The following is a 25,931-nucleotide window of genomic DNA, read 5'->3' as shown; positions in this document are numbered from 1 at the left end:
GATCTACCATTGATGTTGGAATCCCCCTCTAAATATTGGCGTTCCTTTTTTTAGCGTAAAATTGGTACGAATTGGAACGCCAATATTGACCGGACTATATTATAATGAATAATTTACATCCCGTAGTTTAATACATCCCGTAGTTTAAAGACGAAAGCGTAGTGATTATATTCTCATTGAAAGAAATAATGTAGCAGAATCAGAATAAAACACAGGCTAACCACCGTACTTAGAGTCGCTAATCGTTACTTAAGATTGAGTTAAAACGAGACAGATTTATGTGAGAGATAAAGCTCTGTCTCGTTTTAACTAAACTTAAGTAACGATTAAGCGACTCTGAGTACGGCGGTGTGTGAAATATATTTAAATACCTGTCAATATGGTCCAAGAGTCCGTGAAAGCGAGATCTACGTTATCGTTAAAAAGCGCAAGAAACGTTTGCTTACTCATAACCTTGGGATCATCTGGGATCATGTTTGCTTTGACCGGAGTTTGTTTTGGTGGTAAAAATCTTAGATTTAGGAATAGAATAAACCAAAAAATAACAATAAAATCTGCTGTCAAATAGCCGTCCTTATGTCTGTGTTAACCATAGAGTTAGTATTAATTCATTTAAGGTTAGGTTTTAAATACATGCCAACTTCATAATAACATACAGCTGTCAACTTGTTCAACAAAAATCAACACAGTATTTTTGCTTCCAACGTTAAATTATTTTTGCCAATAATTACAAAAATAGCTGGACTTATGATTCTGTGATTAATACGTTAAAATTATAAGAGATTAAGAAAGATATAAAAGATGGCAACCGTGCAACGTCTTTTGCCATCGCCACTTGAGTTTTACGCTGAACTGCAAGAGAAGGCCGACCTAGCTGAAAATAGACGTCTCAAAAGATTTCTAGCAGTAAGGACTATACAGCGTATGATAAGAGGTTACTTAATCAGAAAGCATATTGCCTGGTTATCCAAGAACGCGACGATTATACAGTGTGCGTTTAGAGTTCATTTATCACGTAAAATATACCTAGCAGCGTTGCGAAGAGCAGTGAGGAACAAGCATGCCAAGTATTACGCTCGAGCAGCGACAAGAATACAGGTGACATTTATTTTATACTAGTTGATGCCCGCGACTTCGTCGGCGTCGATTTACATTTTTCCAAAATCTTGCGCGAACTCTTTGATTTTCCGCGATAAAAAGTAGCCTATGTGTTAATCCAGGGTATGATCTATCTCCATTCCAAATTTCATCCAAATCCGTTCAGCCGTTTTTGCGTGATTGAGTAACAAACATCCAAACATCCACACTTTCACGTTTATAATATTAGTAGGATTAGGATTAGGATTACACTTGTTTTCTTTCTGTTGCAACTTAGCTGTAATATTATATGTAGGTACTTCGATGTATTTTTTTCGGTAATAAGTTTGAGCTTGAGACTGCTTCGAGCATTAAACTATCTGGACTGCGACTTGGAGGTAAATGATTATGCAATCTAAGATGGAAGCAGGCTAGCAAGAAAGGGTTATGCATCTGTTTTATTAAATACCCATACCTAATAGATTTCTACGCCGCATCGGAACAGGAACCCTAAATCACTTGGCGGTATGGCTTTGGTAATAGAGCCAATTTAGCAATTATAAATTCCTAAATTGACCTCATCATGATATGGAATCAAAATAGCTTACAAGTTTCAAACTGAAATTTGTTTTAGGCATTATGGCGTGGCCACTATTCAAGACGCACCAAGTTCTGCTACCGCTCCTATAGAAGATGGCTGGCCACTGTTAAAGAGCGTGGAGAAAGACGAGCTGCAGAAGCAGCTGAGTTTGGTATCAGAAGCCGAGCAGATGATCTGCGTATTCTAGAAGAAGAGGCAAGGCAGTGGCTCGCATTCGTCGTGTTCAAACTGCACCATCTACTTAGAACGTACGTATGTGCCGGCGTTTACTCTGAACCCGCCACTACAGAGCTCTCAGAGTTCGAGAAGCTTCTTAAATCTATCCATTACACTGAGTACATGAGAAGACTCAAGCGAAAATACAACGAGTTCGTAAGGAAGTGTCGCCCGAAATTCGCAAATAAGAGGTTATTTCCGATTATAGGCGATGGTGCCGACTATTGGTATCTGTCGTTGCCCGAAATGTATGAACTGACGAAACCCATTGATAAAATGGTGGATACAAGACATCTGGATACACATCATGGTTCTTTACATAAGAAGCCGTTTCTGTGGAAGAAGGTACGACCGCCATCAGTATGTGAAAAAAGAGGGCCGTTTAGAATATCTATTACATCTCCTAAAGCAGTAAAACGGACTCCACCTCCGCCAGCTCCCACTCCCTGCGGGGACACCAAACCGTCCAAAGATCTACGATTTCATCTCTATGTAAAGTACTACATTCCGCAACCTGATCTTTTCGATTATGTCGATTTTCACATCAATGTTTTGTTAACTAGAAAGTGCTCCATTCAAAATATAAACAATGAGTTTTGATCATTTTTGAAACCCACGAAGTGCTCGCTAATTTTTTGCAAAATATCACAATGGTCTATTTAGGAGCATTTTGTACAGTCAGCATCTAAATTATGTACTTATTTACTTTCTTACTTTTATAATATTATTTAAATTAATATGAAAATAAAATAAATAAATCATTTTTATTTAAAAAAAACATTATGTATATCGTTGGTTAAAAAATCATCTTTGGCACTGAGTAGTGGGTAGCCCTGGTAGTATTAAATTGTTCACAGGAGTAAGTCACACAACAGTCTTACAACCGTGACATCACCTGGAATGATTTTACGAAGGTCTACCAGATCCGCTCTTAAGCTATCATTCATACCAGGGCTTTAAAAAAAATACGATTTTCACGTGCCATTTTAGTATTCCTCTGTTCCCTCTTAGACGTTTAAAAACGTAATAATCTCTTGTTAGAAGCAGATAAACCAATAATATATCAAATAGGGTTTGATGCGTTGACCTTTCAACTCCTTGAACGTTAATCTATTGAGGATAAGTGATTGCGGGGTCCGTGGAGGACCAATCTTCCAGATTCCGGACCTGTGAATGACGGCCTTAAAGTAAACAAACCCCATTTAATTGCAGGATTAAGACCTGGAGGATACATACATTTTGAGCTGACGGTACAAAATGTTGAGTTTTTCTTTTCTTGTTCGGAAATCCGTAATCAGGCTGGTGAGTTTTGAAGGGTCGTCCGGATGTTGCGAGCCGCGAGCCTTTTGTTGTTACGCTTTTGTTGGTCTGAATTTTACACTTGTAATTTATTTGAGGAAACGCCTCGGCGAGAAAGAAATTACATTAAACTCTCCGAGGCAAATGTGTTTTGTAAATTAACATCTTGCCCGTGTAGGTTTAAAGGTTGAAAATTTCCTTTTATTCGTTTATTTTCGTGTCGAGAAGTTTTTGCGGAATGTAATCACTTCATTGAGTTTTTTTTTCGCTAATTACAAAGAGTAAGATTTTATTATTAACTACTTAGCTTTCGCCAGCGACTTCGTTCGTGATACATACTATTATTATATAATTAATTCATAGCACTCAGCGATTATGAAGGTATCAGTCAGTGTAAGAATTTTTGTAGTTGAAATTTGAACTGAAAGAAAAAAGTGCTTGCTACGCTTGCGAGTCAAAATGACCGATAGGTCCATTAGTTTCAGTGTGTGTGTGAGTGTACTCCAGGAGATTTCAGGCTGAAGTGTATTTCCGTTTTTATTAATTTCTATCAGGCCAGGGCCATAGCTAGCAGAAAATCACGAGCGGAAATCCACGAGCGAAATACTCCTTCGTTTTGTCGTCGCGAATATGACACTCTGACATTTAAATACGACACATGCATAATACTGCAGGCTTTTCTCCACTGAATTTGTCCCTGGCCTTAGAAGGAAAGTATAATTAAGGCATTAAAAATATTATCTGTACTTAGGACGTTCATTTGAGTTCAAATTTGAATAAACATAGCAAATATTAATACTGTACTTGAAGCGTTTAATTTACCGTATTCACAACAATACAAATAAGCTGTCGCAACAAGCACCTTCTAAGTAATATGTTCAACACCACACGTCTTAGAACTCATTTGTCTAACAATGCCTGTTTGACTCAGCAAATTTATTAGGGTCAGAATAATTCAGCTTGCGGGTTTCTGTACCGACTCCTTATTGCATAGCCGTCTTAGGGGGCAACCATTTGTTAGACGTACCTACGAGTATAATGGTTGACCCACTTTATGTGTGGCGAAAACGTTAGAATGGGTGTGATTTGTAAAGCAACTAGACAATACAGAGACCTTATGCTTTTGATAGTCTATACCCGGGATCAATTTCATTGGTCTATTGTTTCAGTTATAGATTCAAGGTCGCGTTGATAAGCCACTTTCAAAAGGCGGTACGCCATAGTTTAGCTTTCGTACAGTTGAACAATGAAACTACTACACATGCTGACATCCTGTAGCGAACCTGGCGCTGTGTCCTCTGTCCACATAACGCGTTATACAGTACAGACAGTATTACAACAGAATGCTTACAGTACCTTTCAGAGTATTGCCAAATTGTACATACAGAAGTATTTAGAAGAAGGCATGACGTGGGCAAATCTTCTTAGTAATTTATACTTTCTTAACTAAAGTTGTAGTTATTCTATCTAAGAAATGTAGTCTGCACCCTGTTTATCTAGATTCTAGCATGAGGCCGTATGGCTACAAAAATCTTAATTGTAGGTACTTTCCAGGTATAGAAGGATCACTATGCAAAGACATTTAAATAAATAGCAACGACAAAATTACGACGCAATAAAGTTCAATTCAGCTCGCACAACACTGCGATCTTAAATTGAACAAATGCCTCTCTTTCTATTGCTTTTTTATTTCTGATCTCTTATAGGAGGTAGAGAGGTAAGTGAGAGCTGTCGAAGGGGTGCGCCGCCGTAAGTATATTTGGATATACAGTGAAACCTGGTTAAGTGGGACGTGGATAAGTGAGAAACCTCTATAATTGAGAGTTGCAATGAGGTCCCGGTCCTTTGTCATTAAATTACCTTTGTTAATGGGACTTTTTGAACCTGGTTAAATGAGATTTGAATTCTAAGACTTTTTCGATGTTTACCTCTATAATTGAGACTCTGTAGCTCAATTACCTGTATAAGTCAGACAAATTAATCAGGTTTTAACACGTTTTGACATGTTTGTTTACATTTCGCGTCGTCTTTCGCGCATGTTTTGTTTGTCAGTAGTTACTATCTCAGGTTTTGACCTAAAAACACGGGAATAAAAGTGTACAAAATGTCCAAACGTAAATATAAAACGTTATCACTATCTGAAAAATTAAAACTTCTATCAGATTATGATTGTACGCTGACGATTAACGAATTTTTATAAACATTTCCACCTCTAAAAATGGAATAACGGCACATTTCGCCCTCTGTAAGCGGGGGCCTCTGTAAATGAGACAACTATAGTTTTAAACCGGCTTAATTGGAAAACTGGATTATTGGAAACCCTCAATAATTGGTACGTATGTCTTGGTCCCTTGAGATCCCAATTAACCAGGTTTCACTGTAGTATAAACAGATCACGTGACCATGTAAGTCTGGCAAAAGCAATCATTACTCAACTGTAGGCTCGCTAAACTGTGCTAAGCCTTCAGTATCGCGAATTTGCGCGTGAACTGAAACTGTCAGGCTCAGCGAGGGTGTTTGGCACATGAATAATGTATGGGGTAAATTTGCAAGTGTTTCAATTTACACCCGACGCCACTCCGCTCATACGCACCCTAGAGCTGTTGAAGTGCAAAAAAGAAACAATGAGTGCGGCGTACGGATAGGGTAAGTGTGTGCTGTCGAATTATCACATAGTTAGCGTGTTGCCACGGTAATTGGATACAAAATTATAAACAATGTCTATAAATATATAAAGACTTGTCCTAACTGCCTGAGTGACTGATCTATCAACGCACAGCCTAACCTGACGATAGTAACTTGAAGTGTGGATAGTAGGTTTGTTGTATAACCTAGGCACTCATTAAGAGATGGATAGGATAGGAGATGAAAGTTTGTATGAAAGCTTGTCAATTTTAGGGTCCTGTATTAAACAGGTGCCAACGGAATTAAGCCTCCACTGTTCGTCCGTTTAAGTTTTCAATCTACTTAAAAAAAACAGCCAAGTGCCAGTTAGACTCACGCACCGAGGGTTCCGTACTATAATCGTACTTTTCGATGATTATTTTGTACGATCAATCAAAAACTATTATGCATTAAAATAAATTAAAATCTGTTTTAGAATGTGTAAGTGGTAGGTTGGCCTTATAAGACCAACCTACCACCAATATTTTTGATGTGTTTTTTGTATAGTCGTCCTTTTAGTTGTTGACAGGTTTCTATTTGACCCAAACGGAGAATTAAGTTAGTAAAATTTTGTCAAATAAATATAATGAAACAACGACTGAGACTAAGGGCGGTTTCAGACTAGCGTTTTATACGCGCGTATGAGCTGGTTTTGGAAGCGCACGTAGCCGCGTATAGGCGCGCCTTTTGGCACACGCTCAACTCGTACTAGCGTTGACGCGCTTCTAAGCTCGTATAAGCGCGAGCCGCGAGAGACCACCACCCACCGGGCCTGCACCGGTTCGAGCGAACACGCCGAGATATGCCCGTATACGTTTTTTGAAGCGCGTAATGTAGCGCGCGTGTTAGCGCGTATGCTGAAACGACCATATTATACGTGCAAAAAACTACGCTAGTCTGAAACCGCCCTAATTTGTTTTCATTGGTTAACAAGTATTTGTATTTACTGAAAATACGTTTATTTCTTTATTTATTAGAAATTTGAGTGGAAAAACCCATGTAAGTAGGTCTTGATATTATAATATTTGTCATTTTAGATCTTCTACATATTCGGAGCTTTTGTTTGTTTTTTACGTACATGTTACAATGATCCCACGCCGAAGCCGGTTATTTAGGTAGGCTAGGTAATTTTCATATCTTTTTTTTGTATTGAACACAAAAATACGTTAGTCTATACATTTCAAAGGACCGCTTTTCGGAGAAATCATGAAAAAGTAGGTACTAAGTATTTTAAATCGGGGTCATACGAGCACAGCGAATGAAAACCGTAGTAGGTAGGTACTAGGTATACCTATTGAACACGTGGCCAAAAGCCAATTGCAGGATTCTTTCTAGGAAGTACTGTTACGTGACTGAAACTATTCTAAAAGGATTTAATTTAATCCCTCTTCTTAGTTATTTTAAAATTTTATTTCATTATTGAATTCCTAGTTTTTAGGTTTTTTTTTGCAAGTGGCAGCACAGAATGTACTGACGGTAGCAGTATCCATGACTCTCTTTGCAATTGCATTAAATAAAAAATCTTATTATTTAATTTGAATAGTCTTAAATGTTAATTTCGTTACTTAGTACAATTTTATTTTGATGAGCTAATATTAGCCATTGATAATAATAATATCGGCAATCCACCATCCATCATCTCATCCAAGTTTCCTCACGATGTTTTCGATTGTTTAAAACGCACGTAGTATAACTTAAATGAATACCTAAAGTCAAATCAAACCTAGGACCCCCGAAAATGAGATCGACGTAACGTCTAAACTAGGCTTTCTCTAGGTAAGTATAGTAGGTACGCGATGGGTTGAAATGGCAATGATTATATTCTCTTTGGCAATCGGAGAGGGAACGCCCCGCACACCCGCACAGTCCCCGCGCTAACCCGGTGCGAGCGAACGCGGGTGACGTGCGGGAGTGCGGGGCGTCCCTTCGCCTCACACCAACCTATCGTGGACTATAATTTAAATATGGACTAAGACTGGTCTGAAATAAAAGATTATTTATTTATTTATACTTATCGTTGCTATATCAGATACTAGCTGACCCGCCCCGGCTTCGCTCGGATGGAATTTAGAAAATCGAGGTGGGGGTTGAATTTCCAAAAAGTCTGGAACATGTATTTCTTCATTTATGACCGACAACCCAAATACCAATTTTCATTCAAAAAACTTGAAAAATGACGGACATTCATACAAACTTTCATCCCCCATTTAACCCGCTTAGGGGTGGAATTTCGAAAAATCCTTTCTTAGTGGACACTTACTCTTTTCAAAGAATAGATCCTCAAAATTTCATGTCTCTAGGACCAGCGGCTTAGGCTGTGCGTTGATATATAAATCAGTCAGTCAGTCAGTCAGTCATTCAGTCAGTCAGTCAGTCAGTCAGTCAGTTAGGACTTTGAATTTTATATATAGATTAAGTATAATTTTGGTTTCAAAATGGATCTACAAATATACAGCTTCAAAATGGATATATATGAATATACGAAGTTACGGGCCACAGCACACGGATTGTAAATTGTAATTGGGTCTAGAAAGCCCACATGTCAGGGTATCATCATTAGTGAAATACGTTTATACCAAAGGCTGGGTCAGCCAATCTTCATAATAAGTAGGTAGGTACATTAGGTTTGTTGTAAACTAGCTTATGCTCGCGACTTTGTCCGTGTGAACCCCCTTAGGGGTTGAATTTTCAAAAATCCTTTATTAACGGATGTCTACGTCATAATAGCTATCTGTATGCCCAGCCGGATCTGTCCAGTAGTTTGAGCTGTGCGACGTGCGTTGATAGATCAGTCAGTATGAGTCAGTCAGGCAGCTTTTCGTTTTATATATTTTTATGTAGATTAAATTAAAGCGGTGATAGCCTAGTGGTTAAGACGTCCGCCTTCTTTTCAGGAGGTAATAACTTATCGGAGCTATGTACGTTTTAACACAAATGTTACTTGCTTTAACGGTGATGGAAAAAATCGTGGGGGAAACCTGCATGCCTGAGAGTTCCCAAAGGTGTGTAAAGTCTGCCAGTCATTAAAGTAATCAATCTCAGCTTATCAGTTGTCTGAAAATCTTTTTTCCAAAAAGCCCATTGCATTCTTCCATTTTCTTCGCAAAGACCGAGTAATTCTCAGCATCCAATCGATAAGGGGAGCGGAGAGGTTCCGTGATCTGGATGAAAAATGCGGGAGAGCCGTGGTACGCAGTAATTAGTGAACCGTACGCTCAGGAGCGTGAGGGAGCTATGTTGTGTCCAAGTGGTACCTACCTATAGAATTTTTAGGAACACGAAGTACTTGAGTAGGTACGAATATGGTTTTTTAGGGTTTCGTACCTCAAAAGGAAAAACGGAACCCTTAAAGGATCACTTTGATGTCTGTCTGTCTGTTTGTCGGTCTGTCAAGAAACCTACAGGGTACTTCCCGTTGACCTAGAACCATGAAATTTGGCATGTAGGTGGGTCTTATAGCTGGCATTAGGGGAAAAATCTGAAAACCGTGAATTTGTGCGATGTAACATTATGATTTATGTAAAATGTTACATCGCACAAAAAAAAATTGTGGTCATAAACTAATAATTAGTATTTTCAATTTTCGAAGTAAGATAACTACATCAAGTGGGGTATCATATTATGAAAGGGCTTCACCTGTGCATTCTAAAACAGATTTTTATCTATTTTTATGCATCATAGTTTTTGAATTATCGTGCAAAACGTCGATAAAATACGACTGTGGTACGGAACCCTCGTTGCGCGAGCCTGACTCGCACTTGGCCGGTTTTTTTAAATTAACTTACCTACCTTCAGAAATTTCACTATTAACCCATGTTTATTGTGGAAAGCCCAGCAGTTAAAGAGTATAGACGTTCAGCCATCGGTGTTGGAACGATACCCGAAAACTAATATAAGATTATTTTTCCCGTTAATTCGTCCGCGTGGATTTAGGTTTTTAAAAATCCTCAAAAAAAATTTGTAATCATCTGAAAAATTCATTAGGTACGAATATTTCAGATGATTACAAAGCACCTATTTTGTACCTATTCGTAATAAATAGACACAATAAATATCAGTACATTAGAATTTTAGAGGATTAATGGAATCAAACATTTATCATTCCGCAATTTACTGAATGTCAACATTTCAAATTCTAATTTGCGGATGGTTTTTAATTGGAACCGGTAACTGCATACTAAATAACAATTTTGATGAACACTTCACAACACGTATAACACTGTTTCAGCTGCGCAAAGGGGTTTTCCATTTGACACATTTTTAGTTCCGTTAAAAATAATTTATGGACTGTTTTGAACCGTTTTAAAAAATTGCACTATTTTAAAGCTAGAGCACACACCATGCTCTTAGCATCAATTAACGGTTTGTTCGCTTTTCGGAAACAGCTGATTATGAACTTCTGACTCCGCACATACAATCATTAGTAGGTACCTATTGGAAGTTTTGCAGAAACTGCACGTTTAAGGATTAACGCATACTTACATTACTCACATGATGGTTTTAGTATCTGCGATCGTTTTCTTGTAACTAATTTGCGGTTGTGGCATCGAAATCGTGCCCTATTAGCAATTGCTCTGAACTGCTACCCTTTTTTTAAAAAGCAGCTAACTCCAAAAAGAAGTGTGTTTAGCATGGGATGCTGTTGCGTTTTGTTGACTTCGCCAGTGTGGTCGGTTGTAACACGGATGTGGAGCGTACCAATACATCTCCATTACATGTTATAGACTTGCGACTCTGACATGCTTGGTCCAGAGAAGTGACATGAAGACATAGCAGAGGGAATTACCTATTTATAGAGGACAATTATTATCTTCTTAAGATTTCCAAAAAAATATTTAAAACATTATTTCATAAAAGCATTGCATTATAAAGTCACACTGTTGAATACTAGATGAAGCCCACGATTTCATCTGCATTGATTTACCTTTACCTTACCTATACCTTATAAACCTTCCTCTTGGATCACTTTATCTATAAGTGAAAGCTGAATTAAAATCCGTTGCGTAGTTTAAAAGATCTACGCGTTCATACATACGTACATACAGACAGCGGGAAGCGACTTTATTTTATATTATGTAGAGATAAACCGGTCAAGTTCAAGTCAGACTTGCGCACTGATAGTTCCGTTTCACAGTCGTAATTTTTCGACATTTTACACGATAAACCAAAAACTATTAAGTATGCATATAAATAAATAAAAATAGAGTATAGAATTGCAAAAATATGAGGCTGACAACAAGCTAAATTAAAAGTGAATAAAAATGTAGAGTAGTCGGGCTTTCTTGTGATTAAATTCAAAATGCTCCCAAGCGACCGCAGCGACTGACTGTGACAGGCAGCCCAGCCCACGTTTAATTTGCGGTCACCATCATCTTGACTACGTCGATTTTTGTATTCAGCGTTTAATAAGTTTTGTGTATTAAAATAACGAAGTAAGTATTATGCGCACAAAATGACTTCTCACGCGCCATTTTAACTTTATGTGTCAATTATTTTTGATTATTTTTGATTAGCATAAACTTAAATCTAAAAAAAAATTGTCTTTTGGTTGACAAAATTAGCCAGGTTACTTTTTCACCAGAGATAATATGCTAAGCTGCACAGCGAGGAATGAGTTTGGTATAAACAATTTGTTCGATTTTCACAGCTTAGCACCAGTTTAAAAGGTTTCAATTTTTAGATACTCATTGAAGTGAATAATGGCAAAGAATGTGAGGTGTATGAGTCTACCAGGTGATTGAACTATGTGAAGTATGGAGCAGAGCATATTCCTCGCAAAGGCAAAGCTCATCTTTACAGCACATCTTATCCACTTTGCTACACCACTTAGCTTCGGTGGGAATGGATTATAGTTTCATAGCTTTAATCTCGCACATCTCTGGTGGGAAGGCAGTTTTATAGCATGGTATGCATTGTTGAGGGCAGCGATATAAATATTCCACTAGATGGGGTGCTTCAACAACATGTCTCAACGAACACAGATGCCGGCACTCCTGTCAATCGTAATTCACTTTAGACGTAATCATTGTTGGAACATGTTGTTACTATAAAACGCCGCATCTAGTGGGACATTTATATCGCTGTGGACAAACAATAAGAACAAAGCCAACCCTACGTCCCGTAAATTTCAAGCCACGAGCATTGAAAAACTGGAGCTACTTTGAAAATGAGAACAACTCGCGACACGTTGCATTTGAGAACGTGTGAAACGTAAAAACAAACTACTATAATATTGTCGTGTACTAAGAGTGGCTCGGAGCCTTGAAAGGCTTTACCTGCCTGCAGGCGCTTTATGAGGGAGTATTTGAAATGGCGACTGGAAAAAAAAACCAGTTTACATTACATCAAGTCGATTTAATAGCAAACATAAAAAGCGAGAGTAAATTGTTTAACATAGAAATGGGTTTTAGTTGCGTTCGTAGGATATTCGTCTTAAAAGGTTTCTCTAAAACTTTTACTTATTTATCTATCAACATTCAATATTCATCATTATCAACCCATTGCCACTCACTCACTACTGAACACAGGTCTCGGAATAAGAAGGGGTTGGGGGTAAAGTCCACCACGCTGGCCAAGTGCGAATTAGCAGACTTCACTTCTTTGAGAGCATAACTCTTAGGCATGCAGATTTCCTCACAATGTTAAAATCAAAGTTAAAGCAAGTTAATTGCTTAAACGTACATTGCAAAGTTAAAGGTGAATCTACACTCGGAACTATACGGTAGGTATAATATTCTCAAAAAAAAACTGAAAAGACTTGTTGAGTGGGTAATGGTAAACAAGAAAGGTAGGAAACTATTCATACTTCATTTGTCTTTTTGATAAAGTAGAAAAAATAATACGTTGATGAATTATGACGACCCGACATTTTAAAAACAGTCTTCGTTGCAACCACTTACAAGTTACAAAAGCAAAGGTGTAAAAAATCGTTCACCTCCTGTTTTTACTAGTTAGATACTATTGGCTCACTCAAAGGAATATTTAAATACCTACTCGCCAGTTAAATGAAAGATTGACTTATCCTTTTTTTACTTTTCTGTCTGGGTACGGTTTTGCTGATTGCTATTTTTTCGCACAGAAGACCCAATGGATGCTAGAATAACAGGTACCTAAGTAATTAATAAATGTAAGTACTTTACAAATAATAATGATAATTTATGTGTGTACCTATTATTCGATAATATATGTACTTTATGTAACTGATAAACAAGGCAATCCAGTTTAAGTGCAAAAATAAATCTAAGTAGTACCTATCTAATGAAACAAAATCTTTATATAGGTACTAAGAATAGTAATGTTTTTATGAAAAAGTAATAAAAATGTCTATTTATTTTATCTACATCAAAAGAGAGAAGGTTCTATGCTCACACAATATTCTTTATCTTTTAAGCTTTGATATTACAGTTGCTTAAGTACCTTAATTATAATAAAAGGTTTGCAAAAGAAAAATCTTTTTGTGGAGCTTCAAGTTTTTTATTGTATATTTATTAAAATCGTGGGGCTTACACAGTTCTAAAACTAAATAAAAGATATATAAGTACGTGATAGATCGAGATGGCAACCGGGTTGGGGACGCCTCGCACACCCGCACAGCCCCCGCACTAACCCGGTGCGGGATAGCGCGGGTGACGTGCGGGTGTGCCAGGCGTCGCCCCGCCTCATACACCGATTGCCATCTCGACCTGTCGCGAGGGCTAAAAAGGTTTTGCACCAGGCCATAGTTGACTTAAATTCATGAGTTTTGGATGACGTGAAAGTAAACTAAGCACAAAGGCTGTAAAGTGTAAAAAGTTGGATAGAGGTAAAGTTTAAACTAGGGAGTCACTAAACTTGTAGAAGGCAAGTCATGAAGATTAGTAGAGTCGTAAAGATTCTGGAAGGCATTCAAATATACTTGAATGGGTTATTAGCGGCAGAGCATCTGACGTGGAATTAATACCATGTCTCATTCGTCGACAGCCGTTATTAATGGTTGGCGTAATTATCTACAAGACGCAACCTATCAACAGGATACGTTTACATGGCACCGTCAAGATTTACATAATATTATTATCTTCTCCTTAGACTCATACCACAATCTTTTCATTCGTAAAAACTGTGATTTTTAAACTTCTTGGTGATTTCTATAGCAGCCAACATAAATTACTTATAACATTTCACGAGGAGAATACTAAGTACAGTACACGGCCGAATTATAATGTACATCGGCCTTTAGAATGACATTTCGGCTTTGTAAAACGTTGTCACTGTCACTTATACCTACAACACGCTTTGTCGGTCTCAACGACAGAGACAGTGCTCTACAAATTTGCTATCTCCTTCTAAAGGTCGATGTACCTACACTACTTTCGGCCGCGTACTGACATATGACACATTTACACTAATTTGTCTGTAGAATATAAGGGCATCGGAAAAAAAGCAGCTTAAGTATATTATATTTTTGTTATTATGTACCAAAAGTAGGTCTAGGTACTGTATCCAATCTTTCCCACCACAATGTTTGAAAAATAAAAACTACCGGATTTTTTTTGGTAAATTCCGTAGAGGTATATGCCGCTAGCCTATAAGGGCTTCAGACATAAAACAACAACAATTAAAACAATTCGTGTTGGCGAGTAATTCACATTTGTAAAATTAAATCACCGCAGTGAGTACCATGTGAACATACTCCTAGATTTATAAATACGTATTTAAACACGATTCATCATCATTAAAACTTTGACACGTTAATGAAAGACTCTCGAGGGCGTCATATGTTTTGTCAAAGCTGTATTGTTTATTATGACTTATTAAGGCAGTGGTCCGACCGCCGGCGAGAATACGACTAACTATCGGCGATTTTCTCTCTCAAGAAACGCACAATAAATGTACCTTCCGTGTAAACGAACGAGATGCATATTATATCAAAAGTTGCTCTCTGACTGTTCACACTGCCGGCGACGACTCGCTTTACTAGTTTTGTCGCTGAGCGACGAGCTTTCGAAAATAAACTCGCTCAGCGATATTCGTTCGGCGATACTCGCTCGCTTGAACACGTGTAACGCGCGCGCAGGTTTGCACAGGACTGAGTGACCGCGGGCGAATGGCGCGAGTACTTAATCGCTCGTCGCACTTGCACACTCGCTTATAGCCCGGCGACAAAACTATCGAAACTACACACTCGCTTCCCGCTGATCGCCAACTCGTTTATAGTTTCTAGTTCTACTCGTTTCTCGTTCATCGTCGGCGGTCGGACCACCGCCTTAGGGAGAGGAATAATTAAATTATTAACGTAGCTAAAGTTCCCGCTTCATGGGGAATCTGAACCATTTTTTCATAAAAAAGTAATTTAATAACGAAGCCTGAACTTTTTTTATTAACAACATATTTTGTCCCACCTTTTGTAAGACTTACCTAATGATTTAATTTGACGCTAATCAAAAAGGTAGCCAAGTGAGACTGTGCGAGCTTATATTATTTGTCATCATCAACCCATCATAGGCTAACCTACTGAGCACGCGTTTGCTCTCCGGATGAGAAGAATTTGGCCATAGTCCATTACACTGGCCAAGTGTGGATTTCCACACTTTATATACCTTTGAGAACATAATATGCAGAACTCTCAAGCATGCAGGTTTTCTGATGATGTTTTCCTTTACCGCTATAGCAATTTAATTACTTAAAAAGTATAAAAACCGGCCAAGTGCGAGTCAGGCTCGCGCAACGAGGTTTCCGTACTACAGTCGTATTTTTTCGACATTTTGCACGATAATTCAAAAACTATGATGCATAAAAATAAATAAAAATCTGTTTTAGAATGCACAGGTGAAGACCTTTCATATGATAGCCCACTTGATATCTTAGTTCGAAAATTGAAAATACTAATTATTAGTTCATGACCACAATTTTTTTTTGTGTGATGTAACCACAAATTCACGGTTTTCAGATTTTTCACCGAATGTCATCCATAAGACCTACCTACCTGCCAAATTTCATGATTCTAGGTCAACGGGAAGTACCCTGTAGGTCAGACCGACAGACAGACAGACAGACAGACAACAAAGTGATCCTATAAGGGTACCGTTTTTCCTTTTGAGGTACGGAACCCTAAAAACGGCTTAAAACCTTCTGTCTGAGGTATGTACCTACTGAGGGAATGAAAAGGCCTTTGAACCTTCAAAGTCGATCACCATCCAGTTACCAACTTAGATCAAGTTGCTTAACAATCGCAACCGATTGATAGGTATGCATTCTCACAACTATGGCCTAGTTGTGACAACGCATATGAATCGAGGCCCTCTATCAGGTGACCCATGACACGATTTTCTATCAGGTGACCCATTTACTCGTTGGTATTCATAAAGTCTTTCAACTTTACGACGAATATGTATAACTACTCGAATATAAAAAAAGGAAGAGGTATCCGGTAATTAATAAAACCTAGGCTCGTATTTTTCATTTCTCTCTTTAAAATCAACAACTCGATTCTGTGACCCAGATTTTATTACATTCCGTTTCATTTTAAAACTGCACCTATGTCGAGAAAGTGAATGAAATCAGGCACGCACTCATGTAGAGTGAAGGTAGCCATCACGGAGTAAATATAAGTAGGTAATATATAAAATAATATTGTAAGGAATCAGTATTCAAACAAAAACAAAAACCTAAAAAAAAGTGGTTGTACGGGTAAATATGAATTCCCCTTGCACCCACAAGGGATCCGTCCAGTAGTTTGAGCTGTGCGTTGATAGATGAGTCAGTCAGTTAGGCAGTCAGTCAGCTTTTCCTTTTATATATTTAGATTTAATCAATGAGAAACATCGAAATCTTAAATAATTAATGTATCTACCTATTCTTTTATAGTGATGATGATGATGATGATGATTATGATTTTTATCAATTCTATATTACTAACTAGCGACCCGCCCTGGCTTCGCATGGGTGCAATGTAGATACTAATGTGGTGTCATTGAGGTGTCATTGACTCGGAAACTCTCAAATGAGAGGACTTTTTTCCGACCTAATTCACATTATTTCAATTTCTCTAGGGATCTCTAATTTTTTGAGAATTAAACTGTAACTATAAACCTTCCTCTTGAATCACTCTATCTATTGGTGAAAACCGCATTAAAATCCGTTGCGTAGTTTAAAAGATCTACGCGTTCATACATACAGACAGCGGGAAGCGACTTTATTTTATACTATGTAGAGAAGAAGCTCCGAGGTTTACTAAAGCGCCCTAGTTTAAAAGAGGCTCTTGGATAGTTGTAGGTATTTGCATGGTGCGGCAGACAAACACAATAAACAAACTATTTCAATTACAAAATAAATATAGGGATTTTATTTTGAAACTCAGGCGTATGATTCGTAATTTCCGCGACACATTAGCCCCATTCTCACAGAAACAGTGCACAAGTGTCTAGTAGAACGAAGTATCTTTTGACCTACTTTTACCGGAACTTTTTGCGAAAAGCTTCCAAGTAGAGATTAAAAAACATGCTGCTATGTGCAGTCAACTCAATTCATGGGCGTGATAACATTAATGAAATTTTCATGGCACTTTTTGTGTTTGTGTTTTGAGAGTTGAGACTGGGAGTTTGTACTACTTGAAAAAATGCATTTTATTACATCAGTTTTCTTGAAAGTTACTACATTAGGAGAATTTATCTTACGCCGTGCATGTTTGGGGTAAAAGCCGGTAAGGTTTATTTAGGTGTCAGCCGGACATTTAGTAGGTACATAATTAATGTTATCAGATAAATGCGAAAGTGTGTATGTTAGTCGGCTTCTTTTTTTACAAGCCATGCGTTTAACCGATTTTGACGAGATTGGCACTAAATTAGCTTACATTCCTGGGACGGACATAGACTATATTTGTCCCGGAAAATCAAAGTTCCAACGGAATCTTTTCAAACCTAAATCCACGTAAACGAAGTTGCGGGCTTCATCGAATTGTGTCAGATATACTTAGCTTGCACCTCGAAGAAGGACATACCTTAATATACCAATAACCGTATGTTGGTGGACACTTTTTATACCGAAAAATACAATTCGCTTGGAATTTCTAAAAAACTGATATCCACGTGGACGAAGTCGGGGGCAGTATCTAGTATTAATATAATATACTGTGTAACTGTACTGTGCACAGTTTAACTGAATAACTCAATTCTTAGAACTGTGCCTCGACGGGGCACCCAGTGTAAAATAAATACACCCTTTGTAAAACTAGATGGCACAAAGAATTTGATAGAAATCACGAATCTTACATAATATTTTCCTACTAGGTACTTACGACACGATAAAAGGACACGAAAAAAACCATGCTATAAACACTCCACCTTTTATCGGGGTTGTTAAAAGGACAGGTGTCTGATATTTATTTTTCATAGAAATTCATGTAAAAAAATGTTTACCAAAAATTTCATCGGTATTTTCATACAGTAAATCTTCCGCGGTGTCATACTAAACAAAGAATCATAATTCACGCACATGAATATAATAGGCGGGCGCGTCGCGTGTCCGTGTAACCACGAATGGCGGTGTTTTATAACTATCCCGTGACATTACTCGAAACGTTGTTTAGTTTCGAAGAAATTTAAATAAAAAACTTCACACTTTATTATGTGGGAGGTTAATCATCATCATCATCAACCCTTTGCCGGCTGACTACTAAATTCGAATCTCCTCTCAGAATGAGAAGGATTTGGCCACAGTCTACCGCGCTGGTCAAGTGTGGATTGGCAGACTTCACACATCTTTGAGAACATTAAGTATAGAGAATTCTCAGGCATGCATGTTTCCTTGCGATACTTTCTTCAACGTGATACTTGTATATAAAAAATTATGTAGTGAGTTTCTTTATTACACCTTATAAATTCCTGAACAGATTTAGATACATCAGCATATAGGTATAATATATAATAATGCGTCTGCAGTGTAGTGTATATTATATATAGCATATTATATAATAGAGTGTCTGTCTGCCTGTCTGTTGCTGTAGTTTTCACGGTTCACCCGTTGAACCCGTTTAAAATTCCACGGGATTAAAAAAAACTTAATTCCACGTGAATGCAGTCGTGGGCATCATCTGTTCGTTACTCCTGGACAAGGATATAGGCTACTTTATAGCGGTCTCAAAAAATTGAACAGTACCCACGTGATAGATAGGTCTAACTTTTTTGCATGCAAAACATGAAATAAACAAAACAAAAACAAAGAAATTAAAAACTAAAAACAATTGTATGCAAAGGCGGCTTTATTGCTCAGAACGATCTCCACCAGATTCAAAAATACCTAAATCCACGCGGATGAGGTTGTGGGCATCATCTAGTAAATCATAAACAGTTACAGTTTTATACCACACTAGCTTATGCTCGCGACTTCGTCCGCGTGGACTACACGAATTTCAAACCCCTATTTCACCCCCTCAGGGTTGTATTTTCAAAAATCCTTTCTTAGCGGACGCCTACGTCATAATAGCTATCTGCATGCCAAATTTCAGCCTGACCCGTCCAGTAGTTTGAGCTGTGCGTTGATAGATCAGTCAGTCAGTCACCTTATCCTTTTATATATTTAGAAGACAAAGACCATTTACAAATATCTATCTTAGCGTGTTAGTAACATTCTTAGAATAACAACGTAACATTTTAATGTAAGCAGAATGCTACTCAAACGCAGATATTCCCGTAGGTATGATAGACAAGTCAGACGTACAAAACGCATGCCACGCTCGCCATGTCACGTCATTTGTCACTGTCACGTCTGCCATGACACCCGGTGTGTTGTGCAAAACACGTATCGTATACCCACATGTACCATACGAAAGTTTAACGTTCATACTTCATAATAGTCATCAAGATCGTTATTATCAACTGATAGACGTCCATTGCTAGACATATTAGGTCTTTTGTAATGTGCAATTCAAAAAACACAAGAACAATGTGAAAGCAATGTGCTGGTACAATTTAAAGAACACAAGAACAAAGTGTCTTCCAATAAAGACTCATCATCTAGTATTAGAATTATTAGATAATTGAAAAAATTAAAACACGTGACTGCCCTTCCATATAGAATTTTTTCAAAAAATTATAGCCAGTGTCACTCGAGATGATGTAATGATTCTAACGATAGCATATACATCTAAATCTATGCAGGTATTTAGAAATGGTTATGGTGGAAACTCACTACCCTGAAACATTACACTTCTTTTTTTGAGCAGTCGTGTAAAAATGGAATACATTTTTTTGTGTAGCATCAAAATCAAAACAGCTTCTGATTTCCACGATAACTTTAATCATAACCAATTGTCAGACGTTTGACATTTCATTTTGTGGTTGATTGACAAGTGTTCAGAACAGGCGCGTCGTCGCGTTCGCCTGGTTGGGTATTAAAATTAAGCATCAAAGATTTTTTGCATGGTGTTTATATTCTGCAACATTTTTAAAAAAAAAACCTTTTTTTTGAACAAAATAAAATAGTAAATAATATTCTTATAATATAACTATGCCAATAGTGAGAGATTAAAGCTAATCAGAGATAGACAATTGCGATCGACGCATTGTACAAGTAGCTAATCATCATCATCGTGAGCTCAGACGGACACACTTTTATATTTGTAAAATTAGTATGGATTAGGTAATACTCAAAAAAAATTAAGCATAAAAAATATGAATTGTTAAAAGTTCAACAATGTTATGCGTAATAAATTAAAAGTGCCGCATACCAAGATCGTACCACTGCAGGCTTTGGAAATTCGAGCGTCATTTTTCGCTAAAATGTTTTCATAGGTCTCCCTAACCCTGATGCAGATTGCATCTACGTGATCTGAAATCCGATGGCGGACCCCAGGGTGACAAGCCGATTAGTGGCTTATACGGGCCCGCCACGGCTTTCGTTTTGAGAAGCGTGGGAATTCGGTGCATTTTTCTAGCTGTCCGTGGTTGATTAACGCTTCGATCGGAAGTTTTTTAAGTGAAACAAGTTTTCAACAAAATGTACAAGCTTTATCTATTAATGATGCAGCTTCAGGAGATATATCACTATAGCTACTTGTGATAGCTGTGAAGCTATGATATTTATATAGCCTAGTGGTCAAGACGTCCACCTCCGGATTGGAGGTCGAGGTTTCGATCCCGGGCACGCACCTCTAACTTTCGGAGTTATGTGCGTTTTAAGTAATTAAAATTTATCACTTGCTTTAACGGTGAAGGAAAACATCGTGAGGAAACCAGCATTTATGAGAGTTCTCTATAATGTTCTCAAAGGTGTGTGAAGTCTGCCAATCCGCACTTGGTCAGCATGGTAGACTTTGGACAAGACCCTTCTCACTCTGAGAGGAGACCGACTGTAGTGAGCGGGTGATGGAGTGATCATGATTATGACGATGATGATGCGTCGTCATAACTAGGCCACACGTCCCTCTCACGTAACAGTTAACAAACATTCAAACAACAATGACAGTGACTTAAAATTAATGCGCTTGAGATGTGACAACGAGCCATGATACAAGTCGGAGAAAGACTGTTGCGTCTGAACCACGCTACTAAGATAGATGCGGGTAGAAATAAAAGCGATATCAGCTACTTAAAACAGACGTAGGTAGGTACTATTCTCTAACAGTGACCATTGAGCTATTGAGGCTACGTGTTGTTATTAAAAGATGGTATAAGGAAATAAGTAGAGCCTTCATAAATTATAACGTTAAAGTTAATTTGTTCGAAACGTGACATCGACCCGTGATACAGACACGGTGAATTTAATAAAGAGCTGCTGTTCTACCGAACATACCTACAATACAAAGATTGATGTGTCTAAAATAGTAATGATGGCTGCTCACGGGCCATAATAGCACGAGCCGTGCTGCTACCGCTTGCTACGAAAAAAATGGCGTAGACATGCGTCTCGGTATTCGTAGCGTAAGTTCGGGTGTGTCTACGTACACTAAACCAATCGGAAAAAAATCGGTATTAATACCAGTACTTATTTAAAAAATCTGGTATTCGAAAGCCCTAGTTGCACACATGCACTTTAGCAGCACGTGCGTCGGTATTTCATCTACCTTCATGTTGGAAGTAGATGGCGGATACAGAGAACTGCCAGTGACACCTATAACGAAAAAAATATTTGTTTAATGAGCTATGGCCAGTTATATAAGTCCCATCACATTTCTAAGTTTACGTCTGTCCAAGCGGAGTAGTTTGGTGTTAGTCTGGTCCATGCTATGGAAAGACTTTTGGCTGGCCAGCAGTCAGCAGCATTTACCCATAGTTGGGGATACTCTTTGAGTTAGTTCATGCAACCAGGCTTATACTCACTAAACAGGTATGATAGGTTTTGGTCCTGTCATCTTCTGTGTCGTGACTTTGCATACTAGTGCAAACATAATATAGGTAGGTATTATACTAGATGATGCCCGCGACTTCGTTCGCGTGGCATTAGGTTTTTAAAAACCCTGTGGCAACTCTTTGATTTTCCGGGATCAAATTAGCCGATGTCCTTCCCCGGCATGCAAGCTATCTCTGTACCAAATTTGATCGAAATCCGTTAAACGAATGGGCCGTGAAAAGCTAGCAGACAGACAGACAGACGGACAGACAAACAGACACACTTTCGCATTTATAATATTAGTGAAATCGGTTAAACAAATGGGCCGTAAAAAGGCTAGCAGTCAGACAGACAGACAGACAGACCCACTTTTGCATTTATAATATTAGTATGGATTTACTACGTTGCAATCATGTTGTTAAGAAAGGCGAAAATTTGCTCCGGCTACCACGTTCGTGAGAAGTTACCTTAAGAATTAATGGAAAAGGCTATGTCAGTTTCAGATAGGGGTGTATTATATTATAAGTAACTTCACTGGAACGAAAGCAAAAGTTTAAGAACTTTACAACAGTTTCAAAGCTTGCTTTGATAAACACTGTGTTTAGAATTTTTCTTAGCATCTTTTTAAATGTTTTTCTTGTAAGTAAATCTCATCAACGACTTTATAAACTTGTAATATAAGCAGTAGGCTTCTTAATATTAACTATCTACCTAAAGATTATTTCTTAGTATTTTATTGTAGTATTTTACTAAAAAAAAGTAGCTAGTAAGTTATTTTTTGAATAACTAGAAATAAATTGTGATTGTCACATCAGTACCCATACTATAAATGCGAAAGTGTGTTTGTTTGTTGATTTATCCTTTAATCACGTCGCAACGGAGCAATGGGTTTTAGCATAATGATATATTTAAAGACCTGGCAAGCGACATCGGCTACTTTTTAATCCAGGAAAACAAACAGTTCCTGCAGAACGTCATGCTATTTTTGAGACCTTTAGTCCTTCAATCAAGAGATTGCTAAGAAGCAAAGCACAAAGATCCACGTGATTTTTCGCATAGGTAAAGATAAAGGTCTGGAGAATGGGGAGGAGATCATCTAGTACATTCATAAAATTACTATAAAATAATATTTAATTATGAATAATAAGTAAGCGATATTGTGTGGTGACAGAAATTAATTGAAATCTATGACGTGAAGCGAGTGCCGCACCAGCTGTTCAAAGGTTTAATTAAGGAAGTAAATGCATTAAGGGTTGTCATTAAAAAGTTAAATGCAATGTGGGTATGAACACTCATTTCTATAAAAAACTGCATTGTTTACTCTTTTTGCGTCTCAAGTAGGCGTGACTGCGTAAACTGCAATCGCAATTTAAAAAATAATCTGTTACCTACTAACTAAACATCTTTTGCAACGCAAATTATATTTAATTTATCTCGATGAAAAATTAAATTTTTACTGAGGAAGTTACTTAATACACAGAACATAATGAAATTGTAAAAATATTATTATAATATACCTACTAACAAAAATTAAGAAAGCCAAATAAATCCAAAATAATATTCAAAACAATGGATATTTTTTTTAGATAATAATGATAAGCTTAAAACTGCAGGAATGTTCACAGTTTTTGATGCTGGATTTATGATTTAGAAACTTAAATTGATACGATATCGTAAATTTTCAACCTTTGACTACTTTAAATTATTTTTTAAGATGTTTCCACTTTTTTTAAGGTGCATAGAAAAGGAGCAAGAATATTGTATAATATTTGTACAGATGGCAACCCTAGTTACATAGAGATCATTGATTATAGTGGAACAGATTCAACTGAAAGTTGTGATTGATGACGTACACATATTATACGTGTTACTCGCGTAGTACATTCGTGGAAATTTTCGACAAAAAGCTATCAATTTTATTTGGCCCCGTAAATCATCCGTCTTTATTATGTGTTTAATTAAACTAACGGAAACAAATGTCTTTTCTCTCACGAGGTTTATTTTATTAGATCAAGGAGATTAATCGATGGATTTTGTAATGCTTGATTCTCTGTTGCTTTATTTTATTAGAACAAAGGAAATAATAATTGATATTGAAATCACTTTGCAATATTCCATTTCTTGAGCGGAAATTCTGTCATTTCCAATTCAATTTAGAACGTGAGTAGAGTACGTGTGTGACCACTATGATTTTATCACAAACCGGTTGATATTAGCGCAAACTTGTAAGATTATCGAAGAACGAAGTGATCCAATAAGGGTTCCTTTTTTCCTTTTGAGGTACGGAACCCTAAAATAAATAATTTTACGAAATCAAACCTGTAACCAAGAAAATACAGAGTATTATATATCAAGCAAGTGCGACGTAACAATCCTACGCCACGATAATAAATTCAGGTCACATAAAGGCTGGGTCATAAATATTTCAAAATGTGACCGGTATTTTGCCAAAGCACAGTTCGACGACATAGCCATCAGGGGCAGATGGTCATTTGTCTATCGGAAACGCAAGAGCCCTCGATATTGGTATCCAGTCATGCGTGTTGGTCACATTTACCGTCGTGACAAATATCGTTGACCTAGTCCTGTTCGCATGCATGAGTTATGATCAACTATATTAAAGCTGGTATCTGAGTAGTAAGCTATTACAGTAATTACAGCTCATTCACCGTATACCTAACGCCGGCTCCACACGTTGGCCCCTACGCTGGCCCTAACAATGTTCGCTCAACATGTGGATCGGCAAATTAGCATTGGCCCCAACGTTGGCAAAGCTAATTTCCCGATCCACACGTTTTGGGTGAACAGTGTTGGGGCCAGCGTTGGGGCCAACGTGTGGAACCGGCGTTACTGTTTACAAGACCAAGTTTGCTCGTCAGACAGAGCAGGTCTACAACAAAAAAAATCGTGGGTCGCGATCGAAGTGACTGACGTGACTATACTAAAGACTATAAATAGATATATGGTGCTGCTTCTGAGCTCCGTGTGACAGACTTGAGTGGCTGACGTCATTAATTTTCGTAGTACATAGTATTTAATATTGTCGCGTAAGCCTCGGTGCGTCGCTTTGGACACTTGTTACGATATACAGAAGTTTACTTACTTTAAACGTTATGAAAATATATGACGCCGATTTTGAGTCCCCATCCCCATGCGTCCGGCCGATGCCATACATTTTCATAGTTTTTAGCATTCTTATGTCAGCCGCGCCGCGTCCGTCACTTCAGTGATGACCCATGGAAGTATATGGTTCCTTTCTTTCTGTTACAACTTCTAGAAGCCGTGTTGGTTACGCTACGGTGCGCTTTGTGTATGGTATTTACCTACGTCTAAATAAACTTGCAAATCTCTGTAGACATTATTTAGAGATTGATATGTACACACATAGCATTGTGTCGTTAGTGTGAATTAGTCCCAATGAGGAATGATTGCGTATCCTATAACTACCGCAATGACTTACGAGTGATTTATGCTAATTGTTATTACATTTCGGCTAAAATTAGAGCAATGTACTGTGTAATACGTCATAATATCACAGTAACATTTACATAGTGAATGTGAACTTGTGTAATAAATGACAACACGGTGATAGAAATGATTCTAATTTACAGATTTGGATCTGTCATAATAACTTCATACCTACTACATTTTCGTAGTTATCATCATCATCATAGACTCTTAGCCGGTTCACTACTCTTAACAATTTATTAAAGTTTAACTGTTTGGCAGAGGCTTGCCACGATACTTTGACGAAAGATTTTATACACCTTTG

The 25,931-nt window shown here is 37.6% G+C and overlaps 2 protein-coding genes across 4 annotated transcripts in view; both read left to right on the top strand.

Moving 5' to 3' along the window:
* LOC117989611 (semaphorin-2A-like) overlaps positions 1–25,931 on the top strand; it is a 420,606-nt gene that overhangs the window by 81,085 nt on the left and 313,590 nt on the right. The window lies entirely within an intron of this gene.
* Positions 802–2,589, top strand: LOC117989623 (uncharacterized). The gene is made up of 2 exons (XM_034977012.2): positions 802–1,098; positions 1,712–2,589. Exons 1-2 carry the CDS (start codon positions 802–804, stop codon positions 2,492–2,494), a joined length of 1,080 nt encoding a protein of 359 aa, XP_034832903.1. The 3' UTR covers positions 2,495–2,589.

Source organism: Maniola hyperantus, chromosome 16 (assembly GCF_902806685.2).
Source record: "Maniola hyperantus chromosome 16, iAphHyp1.2, whole genome shotgun sequence".
Classification (NCBI taxonomy): Eukaryota; Metazoa; Arthropoda; class Insecta; order Lepidoptera; family Nymphalidae; genus Maniola; species Maniola hyperantus.
The sequence above is the reverse complement of the archived record's forward strand: the minus strand, read 5'-3'. Positions and strand labels throughout refer to the sequence as shown.

Bases quoted from the DNA above. Each gene is read 5' to 3' on its own strand.
- LOC117989623 (XM_034977012.2), top strand. From the start codon at position 802: ATGGCAACCGTGCAACGTCTTTTGCCATCGCCACTTGAGTTTTACGCT. The intron at 1,099-1,711 runs GTGACATTTATT...AATTTGTTTTAG, and splicing joins GAGCAGCGACAAGAATACAG to GCATTATGGCGTGGCCACTA.